This window comes from Apus apus, chromosome 3, assembly GCF_020740795.1.
Source record: "Apus apus isolate bApuApu2 chromosome 3, bApuApu2.pri.cur, whole genome shotgun sequence".
Classification (NCBI taxonomy): Eukaryota; Metazoa; Chordata; class Aves; order Apodiformes; family Apodidae; genus Apus; species Apus apus.
This window is the reverse complement of record NC_067284.1, coordinates 96,858,548-96,875,716: the sequence shown is the minus strand read 5'-3', so window position 1 is coordinate 96,875,716 and position 17,169 is coordinate 96,858,548. Positions and strand designations below refer to the sequence as shown.

Below are 17,169 nucleotides of genomic sequence, written 5' to 3'. Positions count from 1 at the left end.
CAGTAATCATTGAAAGGTATTACTGAAAGATAAAAATCACTCTCTGGTGGTGTTCATCTACTGAAGATGCCAATTTCAAGCTTGATTAATGGGGCCAAATGGAATTTTCACAACAAAAATGTTGGTGTTACCCTCCACTACCACAAGCAGTAGTTAAAGCTTTTTGCATCTTTCATTTTTCTCTTTGTTAGGTTGAGGTGATTTGGCATCTAAATACAATAAATGCACTTGATATGATGAAAGACATAATTGATCTCAAGGCAATTACAGAGACGTATCACCTACTGTAAATATTAAGTTTCTTGCTTTGCTTCATCCTTTGCCTGTATGGCTAAACTGAAGAATTTGGATCTCCCCTGGCTCTTTGTCTTACAGCTTTTCCAAAACAAGTAACAAGAAGGAGCCGCTGTGTTTAGTCTCAAAATAATAAAAATGGCAATTGCTAAGACAAAGTTTGGGAGAAAAATGTAACAAAATGAGGTACTTATGCAGGCATTTTTGCAAGCCACTTGTTGTTCTTCTGTTTTTACTTCACCAGTGCTGAAAAGAGTTAAATGACTTCTGTAAGAGAATAGCTTAAATGAGAGGTTTAAAAAAAAATACCATCACACAATGCTAACAATCTAGCAATTTTCCTACAGTGCCTACTATACTTTACTACAGTCAATGAAAGGGAAGTATTTTAGATATATTTAAGTGAGTGGGTATAGTGACAATTAAGACTTAGTGCTGTAGTTTGACTTAAAACTTGTAACCTACATTTTATAAATAAACAGCTTTTAATCTGCTTCTGAGTCACAAAAGCAATAGTCATGCACTATTTGACATCTGTAACTAAGCAGTGCTAACAAAACTTTTTAATTGGGTCAAAACAATAATTAATGATACAATGGCAGTTGATTTTCCCATGACAAACTATCAAAATTCTGTATTTTTTGTCTAAGAACAATTTCAAAATTGATGAAACACTTTTAAGGAGAGACTGAGTGGTTAACGCTTTGGAATATGAAACTGTTGCAAGTTTTCTCCTGTATGTTTAGTACAAAAGAGTTTGATCCTTCTAAGCAATATCCTTGAGCGTCTCCTTTAAATTCACATCAAAGCCAGCAAACCAGTTTCAAAGGAAGGAGAAAGGCAAAGAAGAAATTCTTAGATAACTAGAAATTCCTACTCCATGAAAGATACTCCCTCTGCAACACTTAATAAGAAAAAACTTGTGGCCTTGAATTTGTACAGATAAGCTGTAACGACCAGCTGAAGTTCACTGAGCTGTAGCTGAGACGCACGCCTACGGCCGGGAACAGCTCTGCAGCTGCAGAAGCGGGTTTGTTGGGGTTTGTTGTTTTTTTTTAAGGCGAAATTAAATTTAAAAATTAAAAGATAACTTGAAAGCAGGGTTTACAGCCAGTCTCAGTCACCCTCCACAGAAACAGCCAACAGAAAGCTACAGGAGACCGAGGGTGGCAGGGGGGGTATTTTTCCAAAACCGGGGGTTATCATCTAGTAAGGGAAATAGAGAGAGAGAGAGAGAGAGAGAGAGACAGACAGACAGACAGACAGACAGACAGACAGACAGACAGACAGACAGATGCACCACACTCTATCCTGAGCTCCCGCCCAGCTCGGCCCTGTGCCGGAGGGCGAGCACGCCAGGCAGGCCGGGCCGGGGCTCTCCCGGAGCCCGTGGGCGCCTTGCTGCTGCTCGACCCGGCAGAGCCGGCCCGGCCCGGCCGCTCACACCGCTCCTCCTCCGCACCCGGGCTGCCTCCCCCTTCGCTCTCCCCCGGGGCCGCGGTACCTCCGCCGCGCCGCTGCCCCGGCCCGCCCGCCGAGGGGCGGCGGGGCCCGCGCGGGGCCCGGCGCGGCCGGCCTGGGCCAGGCTCATGGCGGCCGCCGCGGTGCCGCCGTCCCCATGGCAACGCCAGGCGGGCGGAGCGAGCTGCGGGGCCGGGGCGGGCCCGGGCGGGCAGGCTGCGGGGCTGCTGGCCTGGGGAGCCCTGCGGGGTGTCCTGGTTAGGGAAGGGCAGGACTTAATGCCTGAAAGTGAGGTCTGTACAAAGGGATGCTCACAGAAGAAGTTACACAACAAGGCTTCATACACCTGAGAAAATTCATACACCTGAGAAAATTCCCGCAACGTTTTCTTTAAAAACGCCAAAACAGAGGCCAGCAGAGCAAACGAAATTTGAAGAGCAGTGTACTCTCAACTCGCAGGGCCGGGTTTTCTTGTTCCCTCCCAGAGCCTGTGAAACCCGGCAGCCCAGGGCAGGCAGCCTGCCTCAATTACAGCTAAAATACCTCCAGCTGTAAGGGGACCTCCTCCTCCTCATCTTCCTTCCAAATAAAGTAGATAAACATGCGAAGAGAGGAACTGCTCCTATCAGTAAAAGAAACCATAAACCTTTAGGTGTGTCAGTGCTGCACATGGTTTATCTGGAGACTCTTAACAGGGCCTGTCTCAGTGCCCCTGCAGACCATACAATTTTGCACCATTTCTGTACTTGTTCCCAAGTCAAAAGTATCTCACCTTTCCTAAGAACACTGACTTATTCATGTCAAAACATGAAAAACAAAATGGAAAAGCTGGGGATAGTACTGATTTTATTCTTTTTTCCCCCTCCTTTGGGTGCTTAGTGCCATTCCACTTCTGCTGCCAAGGTCAGAGCAGACCCCTGCCCAAGCAGAGAAGTACTGGTGTGGATCATCATGGTACTTGAAATGCCACATCACTTACACTACAGAGCTAGACAATGCCATATCTTGGCTGCAGTCTGGCACTAAACTCATAAAGGAGAAAAATCACTTAACAATGAGGAAGCAGTGCTAGGAACAGATGTGGGGAAATGGAGACCAGCAAGGGGCTGGGGCTGTGCAGCGCAGGCACAGGAGTATCGAGGGAGAGACACAGTCACCATCAGTGTGTGAAGTGACAACAGCTCCATGGTGCCACATTTCCCCTTCATCCTCATGGGCAGAGCGTGAGCTAACAGCAAGAGGATGGCATAGAGGGTATAAAAATGTCTTAAGAAAACTGTTGCTCTTAAGTACTGTGTACATAAATGGTCTGACTGTTGCTGTGAAAGAAGAGTGAAACAAGTAGAGCATTTTTTTTTAAATCAAAATTACCCAGCACTGACAGAGTGAATGGAGGGTGCAGAGAAGGGGAGCTGCAAGCAGCATATGCTGCAGGCATCTCTGAACAGAGGCAGCACAAGCCCAGTCAGAGAAGAGCAGCGAGCTTGGCCAGAGAGAACTGTGCATGCAGGCTGTCTCCACATGGAAATGCCCAGGCAAAATGCCCTTGTTCCCTGCCCTTGTTCCCAGTTTAATTTCATTCAGTTTCCATGCCAAAGTTTATTCCAAAGTGATACAAATATCAATTAACAGAGCCTGAATGGTTTTACAAGGATAATATTCCTGACTTTTTTGTTGTTGCTGTCTTCTGTGTCTGTGACTGCTCTGTTATGCGAGGTGCCTCAAATACTATGATCACTGCTAGGGAGCCCAACCAAAAGTGTTTAAAATTTCAAATGTGAGACTTAGGGCACTGGATCAAAGCTGCTACTGCTGCATGGTGCAAAATGCTACTCCAGTGTAAATTCATTCTGCTGCACTACCAGAGCAGCATGCAGATGCAGGATTGAATGATTGTGAAACTTTGTCCTAATTGTTTTAAGCATGAGCTTGAGCGTGCTCCCCCATCGCTAGTCCTGCAGTGCCACGGCTGGTTCAAGAGCTATACTTCAGCCACTTCAGCCCTTGGTAATGGGGAGAGATGCTCATACAGCTGTATCTTTCTATAGATCTATAAAGTTATTTGGCTTTAAAAAATGCTGAATCTGATGAACTGTAGCAAGAGTAACAACAAAAGGGGCAAGAACAAAAGGATTAAAAAAAAGCGAAAGTTTTGTATAAAACTCCGAAAAAAGAGTGAGCAACTTCAGGGGATGCAATCCTGACTCTTCAAGACATTTGACCAAGTATCTTATTACAGGAAGCTAATACTTAAAAATGCTTTAGGCTTGCTTGCTAAACGCTACAGCTAGAGTTCTCAAAAGGAGTCCATGTTTCTTTTTAACAGCAGGAAATAATGATTTAGAAAGGGTTATTTCATTAGTTTTAGTAAAAAAAAATTTTCAGAGTAATTTTCATTAATAAGATTCATCACATTGTGTTACAGAAAATACACAGAAAGGATGATCTCAGAATGATACAGCATTTTTTGAATCTATATACCTAACAAAGTCACTTTAATTTTAAAACCAGAAAATAATAATCAAAATATTACTACAATCTTGCCCTTCCATTCAAGAGCTCACTGTTGAAGATGCTAAACCTGATCTGAGATATGAAACCCCAATTCCACTACACTAAAAAAAAAAATCAGACCTCAGAATGGAGCTATGTCTGCAGGTTCTTAAATATCTTATCCTAATTCATTTTCTCTAAATAAATTAGAGTGGATGTATTGAAATAATTTCAAAGCTAAAACTCACATTACAATATGGATAGTTTTCCCCTCACACTATGGAGACATCCTTTGTATATTGTGGGGTATGGATGGATGGAGAGCAGTTGTTTTGAGAATCCTGATGGTTCCATGTTTCTGGACACCTGAACCAGATTATTTCCTAGCAAGTGACACAAATTACCTCAGATTGCACTCCAAATTGCTTAGTACTCCATAGGCTAAAATGGTATTTCTGTATCAATATATGTGTTTTGCTAACAAATCAGCCTGCAGACTTCTGAGAACTAAAAAAACCAAAACAACAAAACCCAAACCAACCAACCAACCAAAAAAACACTGGGCTGCATAAAACAAGAGCCCCACTTAAAAAAAGGGAAATAAGCAACTTACTGGGGTCTGCAGGAGCACTGCAAGAATGACATATGCAGGTGCGTGGACATTGTAATAGAACTGGATCTAAGAAATACGTCTCTAAAACACTGGTTCTTTAAAAAAGAATTCACTAAGTTCTCAGAGCCAAGCTCATTCTTAAAAATGGAATTATCAGCTCAATGAAAGGTGAGCTCTACTTTTTATTTTAAGTTTAGTTGCTTTTAAATACTTTAATAAATAAGAAAATCAAAAAGCACTACAAAAAAGGCATCTTTTGGCACTGTATTTTAACCCAACTTCAAAGTCTGCAATCATAGTATTTAAGCATGCAGATATATATTGCTTTAACATATTTTTTTTCCAAGTCCTTAAAAAATACCAAGCAAATGTGACAAGGGTTACATCAGAATGATGCTTAATTTCCTATAAATATTGTGAAACACAGACAGCCAAGCACAGAATGAACACTGAGATGCCCCACCTGTATGGAAAGTCCACAGTACACTTCTGCATATTCTTACAATCTGTACTGAAGGGTTTTTTTGTTGGTTTGGATTTTTTTGGTCATTTGGGGGTTTTTTAAATGCTCCATTAGGAAGTGATGGGAACTACCAGGCTTTCAGGTACCCACGGGACAAAATCTAAGGGGGAAGAGAAAGCCTTGCTTCCTTAGTTCCACTGTTCACAAATTGTATAACTTAATTACAACATAGTAACTGATTAAAAGACTGAATTAAAACATTTAATAATAGTTTTGAAAACAACATTTTTTTACTAACACTATTAAAAAAAAAAAAAGAAGCTTTGCTATTAACCCCAAGCCATCAAGGTGAAGTAGTGTTTTTCATGCATCTGAATTCCAAATTTCTTGAATGCATATACACATTTTAGACATTCATTACCTAAAAGCAGCTAGAGCTGAGGTGGAACAGAATAAAAGAGAAAGATTAAATGTATTTCTCCAAAAGAGATTGAGAGGAAATTTAGTCCACAGGATGTCATTATCTACAAATGTAGCTAGAATAACTAAAACAGCCACATTTTTACAAATACTTGGCATAAAAGTCATGGGCATGTCTTGCCAAGGTTCTCATTTGTTTGCTTTCCAAAAAGTATCAACTCCAGAAGCACACTATGTCCCAACATTAAGATGTGCTCCTCCACCGCCCCCTTACATCACTAATATCACAACCTGTAGTAGAGAAGTTTTCCTGAGCAGTGCCTTATCCTCAGCCTACCTACTTCAGAAAGTAACGAAGAAATCAAGACAGGACTTATTCTCATTTCTTTTTTGTGAGATGATGCAGAAGTCTGGCTTATGACCAGTGACAATTTGACATAGAGATCCTTAACATATGCTTGATAATGCAACTTCCATTAACTAAGGAAGATACTGCCTCTCTGGAGGTAATTTCATAACATATTTACAGACTTTAATGTAGAAAAGGTATGAATACAATTAAATTATTGGGGAAAAAATAGGCTCATATTGGCAAGTGGAGAGACAATGTCACTAATATGATTGTGTGCATGTAAATTGTGCCTGATAGCAGTTACTGTTGTAAAACCTGATAGCAGGCAAGTAACTAGCCTGATTAAGTCTAGCCTGTTTCTCTGTCTAAGCAAAATGGGAGTCTTTCCCCCCAAAAAAAACCAAAACAACCCATAGTTTAACACTGTTCTCATCCAGTGTAAGCTTGCACAGTTCAGCTAAACTGATGGGGACATCTTGTGAGGTCAGTAAATCTTCTGAAGGAAATAAACCAGCTGATTTTACAACCCTGGACTCCCCACTGCAACAATGCAGGGTGGTGGAAATGCAATATGATTACAGAGGAACTAATCAGACTTGGGAAAGAAGTGAGACTTTAACACAGAATCTGTTTAAACATGATTCCCCCTCACATTTCAGGTTTGAACAAGTCATTTCCCAGAAACACCAGAGAAAAGAAATAATTTCTGGAGAGGTTTTCCTGAAGATCTCCCATGTGGCAATAAAACAGTTTAGCCTGCCCATGAGCAGATATTAAATATCTTTGGATGATAAAACAGTAACCAAACATTTTTATGAGAGCATTACTAGATGCCTTCTTATCTTGTAACAGCAGAATAACCATGGACTGAAACCATAAAGTTAACTCTGAAACACAGGCAAACAGCAGGCAAACAGCAATAATGAAATTGCAAAGCTTCATGGTGTAACAAACACTGTACTTGCAGTTCACAAATAATCTTTCAGCTGGACAGGGTGCTGGGCCACCTTGTCCAGACCACGCTTTTGCCAAGGTTGGACCAGGTGACCATTGAGGTCCCTTCTAACCTGGTATTTTGTGTTACTATGATAATTTACTCTGAAGTTTTGGAAATTACAGTTGAACTTTTTTACTTGTAAATTCAAGCATTATAACCAAAATGCAAGCTGTTTTCTAGTAAGGGAGAAAAAGAGGAATAGTAAGATAGTGTCCATGTAAGCAAATATTGGTTCAAAATATTTCATGCACAGAGTACCGTGTTTCTAGCTACCTATGTATGGAGACACAGGACAAAGAAGAAAACACTTTGCACAGCTGCTTTCCAGCTCAGAACATCAGCAGTAAGTGCACAATTTTAAAAGAAAGCAAAGCCAAAAAATGCCATTAAGTGATACTTGCAGTTATTGAAACACAAGTATAGTAAATAAAAAAAACCACAACAGGACAATTCATAAAGAATTATTTGCTTTGAAAATTTGAAGAGTTCTGTCTTTGAAAGCTGCTGCTGACATTTTAGGTTATCTTTTACTTCATTAAAGACTTGAAAGAATTGAGTGGAATCCCAAGAAAGAAAAAATGAAATCCTACAAGCATGAAAATTTCTTCACAGGGAGTTTGAAAGACTATAATTATTTAGCTTACTTAGTGATCTGTTGCTCAGTGATTAAAAAAAAAAAAAGCAGCATACAACTACCAAGTATATTTATTCATCATATATGATCGTAGTAAGATATTTCTTTCCCAATGGAAAGAAAGTCAAAGGAGCCAAACCTCAAAAAGAAGGGTAAATAAAACCCCTTCTCACAGTATATCTGCAGAACTCAAAACTGTAAAGCTTAAACAGAATGTGGATTAGTTAATCCATATACATTTAAGTGGCTTTTTTATTTCCAGGCCTAATAGAAACAGAAATAGATCTGTATCAGCTAGAATAAAAATTCATAGAAGTTTTGAAAACCTGTTTTAGGAAAACAACAAAAAAACCCCCAAAACCACCACAACTGAACAAGGAAACAAACAGTCCATGGTATAAGAAGTTTTTTCCCCATGTGCTTTCTGTCACTGCCATATTGGAAAGAAATAAACTGACCATTTTAGCCAGCACATTTTCACAATTTTAAAATCCTTTAGGTAAGTCTTAGGTGATTTTTAAATTAAATTTTTGCATTCAACAAAAATAATCCAAAATCTTTTTTTCTGTAATTTTAGGTAAACAGAAGGCTTGCAAGCAAACAAACTGTTTAATGAAAAAACCTAACGGTTCCATTAAAAATTCCATTTTGGAATTATTTTTTTAAATATTTTTTTTTTAGATTAAAAACATTTTATGTGGTAATTTTCATGCAATACACTGAACACTTTTCCTGTGCTGTCTGATAGAGTCCAAGAGATAAATATGCTTCACATGGAACAAGTAGTTAAGTTGTTCAACCATTAATTCAAATACACTATGAACATTAAAGCAACTATTTCAACAATAGTTAGGTTTTATGAGACATCAGTAAGGTGTTTAAAACAAATCTATTTGGAAATAGTTTAGTTACATCAAGTGTAACACAAATATTTCTATTTTTACTGAGAACATATGGAGCACCTATCAGCTTGGAACTGATCCTGATAATGACACCATCAGCTGCACACAATAAGTAATTACCAGAATAATGTTAAGAGATTCTCAATGCTTTCTAAGGTTGCGAAATTTGAACACAAATATTGGTATAGAAATAAGGCAGAAACTTTTTCCCTAATACTGCCCTGTCTTGATAAAGAACATTTTATAATACCCACATCTTGCATCTGCATCTTTCAAATCCTCGTTGGATAAACAGGCTTCACAGATCTTTGTATAAAATCTGTTTCAGAGGAAAAAACCTCTAGGAACTAAGACCTGAATTATCTTAAGTTGGCTTTCCCAGACACTAAAATAGTATAAGTGTACATATAGTTACATAGTATACTATATATAACAATAGAAATTATGTTTAACTTTTGCACAAAGTTATATTATTTGTTTCAATCTTCTTGCAAGTTTCTAGTCATACAACAAACAATTTTCCACAGCAATTTATTTTAAGAAGGCTCATATACATACAGATTTATTGTATATATCTTATTTGATGAATAATCAAGTATACAGACAGGTGTGTGCACTGGCTTTCACTGCCTGTGACATTACTTATACTGTTTCATCACAAATGGAAGTCATCACTATCTCTCAAAAACTGATTTACAAATACAGTTGCTCAAAAGGCAGAACAACAAAACAGCAGTCAAAAGATGTTGGTCTGTGGTGGTCCTCAAAATTACTGAAAATGCCCTTGTTTTTGCCATCAATATTCAAATGAATGGCACATGAAATTAAAATCTCGATAACTTGGGTATAGAATTCCTAGCTCCTGAGTTACACTGTACAAGCATTTTGGGGAACCAGTTGTAATACAGACATACGGATTTTTTTCTTGAATACTCAAGGAAAAAAAAAGCTAATATTACAGCATATGTTATTATAACAACATATGCTTTATGTTGTGTAACTGCAAATTCCATCTAACTGCAGTAGGCATATGCTGCCATTTCATGAAGCTGCATTACACACGGAATTAAGACCTAGTATCTACAAAAGCATTTCCTGTTTTCAACTAAACGGTAGCTAACCCAACAGCAGATACAGTGCCTCAGAGTATTTGTCCACACATCTCTGTGGCACGGGAGAAGGTAAGACTAGCTCTAAAGCACCAGTTCTTTATTTTTTCATAGAATCAAAATTTTATAAAAATATAGCCAAACAACAAAGAGAAGAGTATGCTGCACATTCAGTTCTGTCTAGAGACAGCACTTTGCAATTGCAGCTATAGAAGTCAAGCAATTAAGCTTTTGGAAGTTACAGCTGTGCATTTCTCACAACTGTATTCAGTCACACTGTGTATTACTACATAAACCTCTTTGTGAGGGGCAAAAGATAAAAAGTGGTCACAAAAAACTGAAGAACAGAACTAATTTTTTTAATTTTTTTAACATGACATCATGTCTTAAATTAGCATTTGAATGGTTAATATAAGAACTACATGTTTTATGGTAATCAGGAGACCACCCTACTTCCTCACAAACATTAATGCAACAATCTCCCATGAGATGATGCAGTAACACTTCGCGAATACTGCTGCATCTCCTAAGCAATTAAGCATTTTGTAGAATTCTATTTATAACTCCAGGTCATATTCAACCTTTAGAAATGCTAACCCAGATATTTACAAAGGAGATGAGAACACTAAACCCAAGCCTCAAAACTAGAACCCTACATACAGTATCACATTGCCTCTTGAAATTCCTAGCTTTTTAGTTTTTGAATACTTGACCTTGCAATATGCATTCAGATGTAAGAACAACAACACAAAGTCATTAGCAATCGGAGCAGTTATATCCACAGTATAAATTTTTATTGTATGAACACAATCAGCAGCAGCAGATTTCTCTCCACTGCAGAAGACATACTTTGCCAGTGATTTCGTTGACCAGAAGGGGAATTCAGCTTCCTTTTAAAAGCCTGAACTAGGTGCAAAATACTGCCTGGATCTTCCCTCTCCCACTTCTTTAAGCCTGCCAAAGCTTATTCTTGTCTTAGATTAACTGTAAGCAGAGAAATCTTTCTATACCTACTTTCTACCACACAGTCATCCTGATTCCCCTGCCACAGTACCTCTTCCAGAACATACTCAAATAAGGCCACTTTTGTGCCCTCCATTTCACTGTATGAGAGGTATGTAAAATTGGAAAGTCTACTCCTGTTCTCTTTAACATAGCCACGTTGGGTACCAGGGGGTAAGTACACCTCATTTGAGCAGATCTAGACAAGAACATAAACCAGTCAGACTCTATGGATAATTTTGCCACCATTTTCTAACAAACTGCTGGTTATCACTGGCATGACACTAGCCTCCTGTCAAAACCCCTATCTCAAACCGTTAAAGTACTTTTAAGTCTTGACAGCATCTATTTTTAATTTTTCCTTTATAAATTGATTTCCACTTTGATTTCACTTGACCCTGAAAAACCACTGAAATACCCCTGAATTTTCACAAGAATTGAGTAATTTGAGAGTAGGGTAGAAGTAATGGGCATCCAACAACTCCAACTAGCAGCAACCTGTATGGCACGTGCTTCTCCAGCACAAACTTCTCAGTGCAACTGGGGTTTTATTTCCCCCATAAGTATGATATCCTTTAAAAAAAAAAATCAAAACAAACAAACAAAAACACAAAACAAAACACCAAATACAACTGACAAATAGAATTACCACAATGGAAGGAGGCAGTAGTGCTTGAACCACAAACACAGCTGACAGGCCACTTTTAATTCAAATCTGTATTAGACCTAGAATCCAGCTAATATAAGTGGTTGGGTGGGTTGGTTGGTTTGGGGGGGTTTTGGTGTGCTTTTTTTGGTAGACATTCTTAGATAGACAGTATCTTCTATATGCTTAAAATGAGATTGTCCTTTCTCCCACTAAGCTTCCTACCATACGGGACAACTACGCAAACTGGCTAGTAACATCCACTTGTATTTTAAAATTAAAATTTAATTTTCAAATTCTAAATTAATACTTACAAGGTGTCACTCAAGAACTCTTCTGTTAAAGTGCAGGGAACTATATTCAAAACAGCAGAAGTTATTTGCCCATTGATACAAGAAGGAAGTAAAAAACAATTTATGTAACAAAGACTTGGCAGAAGTAAACTCCATTTTCAACAGTCTTAAAACATGATCCTGCAATGGGCTGCAAAGAATCCACCTGGAATTAATATGTGCATTCCCTAAAATACTAACTTTCATGCAATGCTTAGCATGTGGAGCACAGATTATCCTGAAATAAGTAAATACACACTAAAGCGGGAATGAGGAAATAGTTTCTGAAGCAGATTTTGCAGTTGTTGGCCATAAATTCTCATACTCACTGATGAAGAAAATATTATTGGACAACTTCATGTTCATCTTAAACATCTGCTGACATTGGACATTAGGAAAACAAAATATATTGAAATTAAAAATTATTTATGTACACAGTTTGTAAACTTTTGCACAACACTGAAGTCTTTTGTGGAACAAAACCATCAAATCACTTGGGAGAAAGAAGTGCCAACAAAAGAGAACCTTTGCTGAAGCCAAGGATGGAACAGAGAAAGTAATTAAAAGTCAGACAATCTTTGTCAGAAGATTAGGAACCATTTAACTAGAGAGTAGCATCAAACTGAACTACCCCGTATTTTCCACTTGTCATCCATTCAGGGTCAGCAGCCTGAATTTGTTCACCTTGTCCAGGTTTTAGGCCAACCTGAGTGTCAGATTTCAGTGTTCTCAAACTACAGAGAGGCGCAGGATGAAATTTGTTCAAGGCTTGATGGAATGGAACACTATATTCCCACTTTTTATCTCCTGTTAATTTTCTATAGTTTAGATCACCCTTGAAAAGAAGCAAGTCTGACTTCTGTAGATCAGCATACAAGTCAGGAGCAACTTCGGCCATACTGGAAAAATCATGTGGCAAAGTCCAAAACATGTGATCATGGTAAACCCAAAATCCCTTTTTCAAATTGCCCTCCCAGTTTATCCCACATCTAGACATCCACATGTGATTACCTGACTGCAGTTGTTTAATAGTCCAGTTAAAATCATGTTTTGTGGTATCTGACACATACCATGGAATACTTTTTCCATGAAAATGGACTTCATCAGCTAGCTTTGATGATATCAGGAAGTCAGCCAACACAAGATCACATACAAGTTCAAATCCAGCATTATCCAGGATTATGTCAACTCTAATCTTACTTTTTTCTGTATTTCTGTTTTTGGCATTTACAAGTAGTGACCAAAGTTTTTCCATATCATTCACTAAGATGTAAGGTATCATGTTTTCCAGGGATTGTAAAGGACTAGCTTTCTGACAGCTGTCTTCACCAGCTGAAAAAGAAAGATCACACTTGTTGCCCCACAATGACACCTAGAAGGGGGGAAAAACAAACACATTTTTTAAGTCTCACTGTAGTTACATTCCAAACTTCACATATACTAAATATTTAGTTTGTTTTTATTTTAGGGACATAAAGGCTCTAACTCCACATTTTCCTCCTAACTTTAATAAAATTCAAGCTTCTTGTACAGAAATCTTAATATAGACAAGATTTTGTGGCAGAAGCCCAACAATACACTGTACTTATGCAGGCATCAGAGTAGCAGCAGTGTAGTACAGCTGTCAGGATTTTATGATTTTTTTACGAACAAGTCAGTTATATTTTAATTTCCACACAAAGTTTAGATTCTTTATAACCTCAAGTTTTTGTTTGTTACATAGGAAAGATATTTTAAATTCTTATGTTAAACTCTACCAGTTTACCTGCAATAGTTTAAAAAGTTCTTCCTTAAGTTGCTTTTCATCTAGATCCTTGATGTTTTTAAGTAGTTCCTGAAAGTAAGTGCATATGGTAATAATAGCTTCTTGGGATTCAAAGAAATTTTGAGCCTTTCCTTCCTTAAACACATCAAAGTTGTCAATAGGTGGGCTAAAAATAGAAGGAGTACAAATATATTAATACACATGCCACATTTTCCATGGCAGCACATGAAATAGACTTAAAAGTGCAAGCTCAAAGCTCAGCTTTTCCAAGCCATACTACAAGCCCTAGATAGATTTTCCACTTTGTCATACTAGATTTTCACACACCTCAGTAACAGTCTGATATAGCTCACTGAAACAGACACTACACAAGACAACTTTATATTTCTAGCAATATATTGTGAAAGTGAACAAGTGTTCAGGCACAACAATTCTGGGAACCGCACATACGGTGACAATTTTGAGCTCTGGTCACAAAGAATTAAAATTGTAGCTTACAAGTGAACTACCATAGTGAGCTGCTGGCCAAACTGTAAGCATGTTTGTGTGTGCTGAAGTGTACTTCCCACACCAAAGCCTCTTACAATGATACAGTTACTCTTAGGAGATTTTAACTAGGACTTTAGAAAACTGACAAAGATGGGAAAACAATTCAGTTCTTGTAAGATATAAGAAATACAAGCTAATCTATCATGAGATATATTTGCAGATACACTTTTTGACAAATTATTGCTCTTCCCTTCAAGCACATGCCTAAGAGCAGCTAAAGAATGGAAATCAAAAAACTTAAAGCTTACTAATGAAAAGAATCTGCCCAGTTCTTTTAAGTGCAATCCAGCAGATCCATTTAATATTTGAAGTTTTTGCTACAAGAGTTCAAATTACGCAATATACCAGCAGAAACAGAGTCCCATCACTGTGCTTGTGTCTCTGTAATACTAAGGGCAAATACAGTCAGCACACATGAAGCTTCCCATTTATTTTTTTTTGGCAGCAGCAGGAACTTAAACTGCCCATTCCTACCCCATTACATTGTACTGGCACCTCTCCACAGTACCAGCACAACAAGTTTTTCCTGCCAAGTTATTTTTAACCAGACTTTGATGCGACATATGGTCTGCAAACACTGCTGTAACTCAGAAGATGGTGTAGAATGAACAACAGGCTCTGCATAAGCTGGGTCTACTGCTGTAAGAAACAGTTCTCAAATGGTAGCTTCAGATTTCAGGCAGCAAAACAAGTCAGCATGCCGAACAGATGAGTGGCTGTCATGTTGTGTTTCAGGCTAACGTGTCTGAAGAGATAATTCTAGACTAACAAACCTCTTAGCAGTGCTAAATAACTTTAAGATCTTAATGCATGCTAGTCTGCATGAAAGTCAAACTATACAGTCAAGCTCAAGAGTTTTCATGTAGACCAAACTGAAACATAAGAAAACCTAGTAAGTTTCAAATTCTGCTGCATGGAAGAAGAAAGTATTAATTTTAAACTGAGATGCAAGACAAGGGAAAAAGAATATGGTAAAATCTTAATATTTTCTTTTTTTGCAGAGTAATGTACCAAGCTAGTAAATACTTACTTCTGTGCTAATGCTGCATGAATTCTTCGATACATGTAACACTCTACATATAACCAAGGGGACTGAAACCAACTTGGTTCTCCATTTCCATTGTTTAAGTTTCGTTGGTAGTCTAGGTAACGGTTCCACAGCACAGCATCAGGCAGCTCATCTTCTAAAGGGGTCACTGGTTTGTCTGTTTGCAGCTCATTCCGCAGCTTGGAGAGGAAAGATATCGCTCTCTTCTCTGCCTCGACACCCTTCTGAAATAAGCAAAGAACAAAAGTTCCTATTCTGAATGTTTATTTCTGTAGAGGCACATATTAATTTGGCATGAAATACTTAAGTTGCACGTTTTAATTGCCAAATATGAGTCCCTGACAGATCAGAGATGATTCAATGAAACACATTTTGGTGAATGAAGCTCATTTTCCACCTAACATCCTAAAATTAATTGCTCATGGGGCTTCTTTTTGGATTGGACTTTTTGCTGATCAGAGGGCACCAGAGCATTGAAACACTGACATCTGCAGACGATGCTACAGCCCATTCAACACTGCCTCCACAAAAAAAACTGAGAAACCAAAGCAGCTGCAGAACAGGTAGAGAGAATAAAGTTAGACAGGAAGGTGAGTTACCAAATTAATGAAAATTAGCTACAATAAAGAGATGATAAAAACAACAGACAAAAAGATTAAGACAGACAAGTAAGGACTGCAATAAGAAAGGAGTAAAAACAAGACAAAAAAGGGGTCTCACGGGTTGGTGGAAGAATCTCAAGCAAAAACAGACCTTGCTCTTACCTCACCATGTTCTTCAAAAAATTCATTTTTATGTCGATGCAGAGTATCAATAACTCTTGTGAGGATCTGGGGCAGTCTATCTTTAATTGTAAAATATGCAAAGGATCTAAAAAGAAGAGAATAAAAAATGTATTATTTAGAAGAGATGATGAAATATCATATATATTTTTTTTTAATAAATGCAAGGTCCTAAAAGTAAGTTTGTGTCCCTTTAAAGCAGTGGACACCAATAAAATAAAAACAAAGATCTCAAATTAGCCTCATTCTTAGGTCTACTGTAGAATAAAAAGATAAGCGGCAATCTCTTCAGAGAAGAAAACACTAAGTGACCAGCCCTGCCAAAAGAGTGAAAATTGCAGTTAATCATAAGTTAAGGTGCACTCTAATTGCTCAGTTACTTAGATGTAGATGCAAGTAAACAAAGTTTAAAGCACAGAGGTTTGTTGAAAGCTGGAGTGTAATCTGGTTCAAACAAAATCCACAATACTTGCTCTCCGCTATACAGCTGACGTACAACGTCCCCCAACGGTGGTTACACATCAGTAGGACAAAACGAACCAGCCCTTACAGCGAACTTGATGTTTTTTATTTCGACGGTCCCTATCCCGTGACTCACAGCCCCAGTCTGGCGTACTCGGAACCGAACGGCTACTCGCTACTGAGCGACGAACCCAGAGAACCCCAGGGGAGACAGACACTGAGCTGACGCCCTCCCCTGACCCACGCGGGTCAGTAACGGGCAGGCACCGCTGCAGCGGCAAGCGGGGCGAGGCGAGGACGCGCCGGCCCGAGGAGGCGCCGGCCCCGGTGGCAGCGGGCAGCGCGCAGCAGAGCGGGCAGCACCGAGCCCGCGGCAGCACCGGGCCCGCGGCAGCACCGGGCCCGCGGCAGCACCGGGCCCGCGGCAGCACCGGGCCCACAGCGCCGCCTCCCGGCGACGCGGCCGCCGGCCGAGCGGGCTCATCCCAGGCACGACGCTGGCCCTGCCCCGCCGCACGCGTGGGCCGAGAACCGGCCTCTAGCCCCGCCCGCCACCAGGCCGAAGACGCGGAAGGAGAGGCCCAGCGCTCGAAAGCAGCCGCGCCCCGGCCGGGGAGCACCAGCCGGTCCCTCAGCGCCCTCCTGCCCCCCGCCCCGATGCCGGTAACGGGCGCGCCAGGCCCTGACGGACCCCTTAAACCTGCCCGAGAGGGAGACCGGTAGCGCCGTTACCGCCGCCATCTTGCTCCGCCCCGCGAGCCGGCGGGCCGTCCCCCGGAAGTGGGGCGAGGCCGCCGGACGTTCTTGGCGAGGCGGCCACGCCCGCGGCGCGGCGGCGGCGGGCG

The 17,169-nt window shown here is 39.7% G+C and overlaps 1 protein-coding gene across 1 annotated transcript in view; it reads right to left on the bottom strand.

Moving 5' to 3' along the window:
- Window positions 1-17,117, bottom strand: part of LOC127383229 (coiled-coil domain-containing protein 170-like) — a 53,452-nt gene extending 36,335 nt beyond the window's left edge. The window contains exons 1-5 of the mRNA XM_051615802.1: window positions 17,016-17,117; window positions 15,845-15,950; window positions 15,063-15,304; window positions 13,484-13,649; window positions 12,350-13,090 (exon numbers count right to left, since the gene is read on the bottom strand). Coding sequence (XP_051471762.1) covers window positions 12,350-13,090; window positions 13,484-13,649; window positions 15,063-15,304; window positions 15,845-15,950; window positions 17,016-17,065 — 1,305 coding nt within the window. The 5' untranslated portion in view covers window positions 17,066-17,117. The remainder of the gene's footprint in view (window positions 1-12,349; window positions 13,091-13,483; window positions 13,650-15,062; window positions 15,305-15,844; window positions 15,951-17,015) is intronic.
- Between the last annotated feature and the right edge of the window lie 52 nt (window positions 17,118-17,169).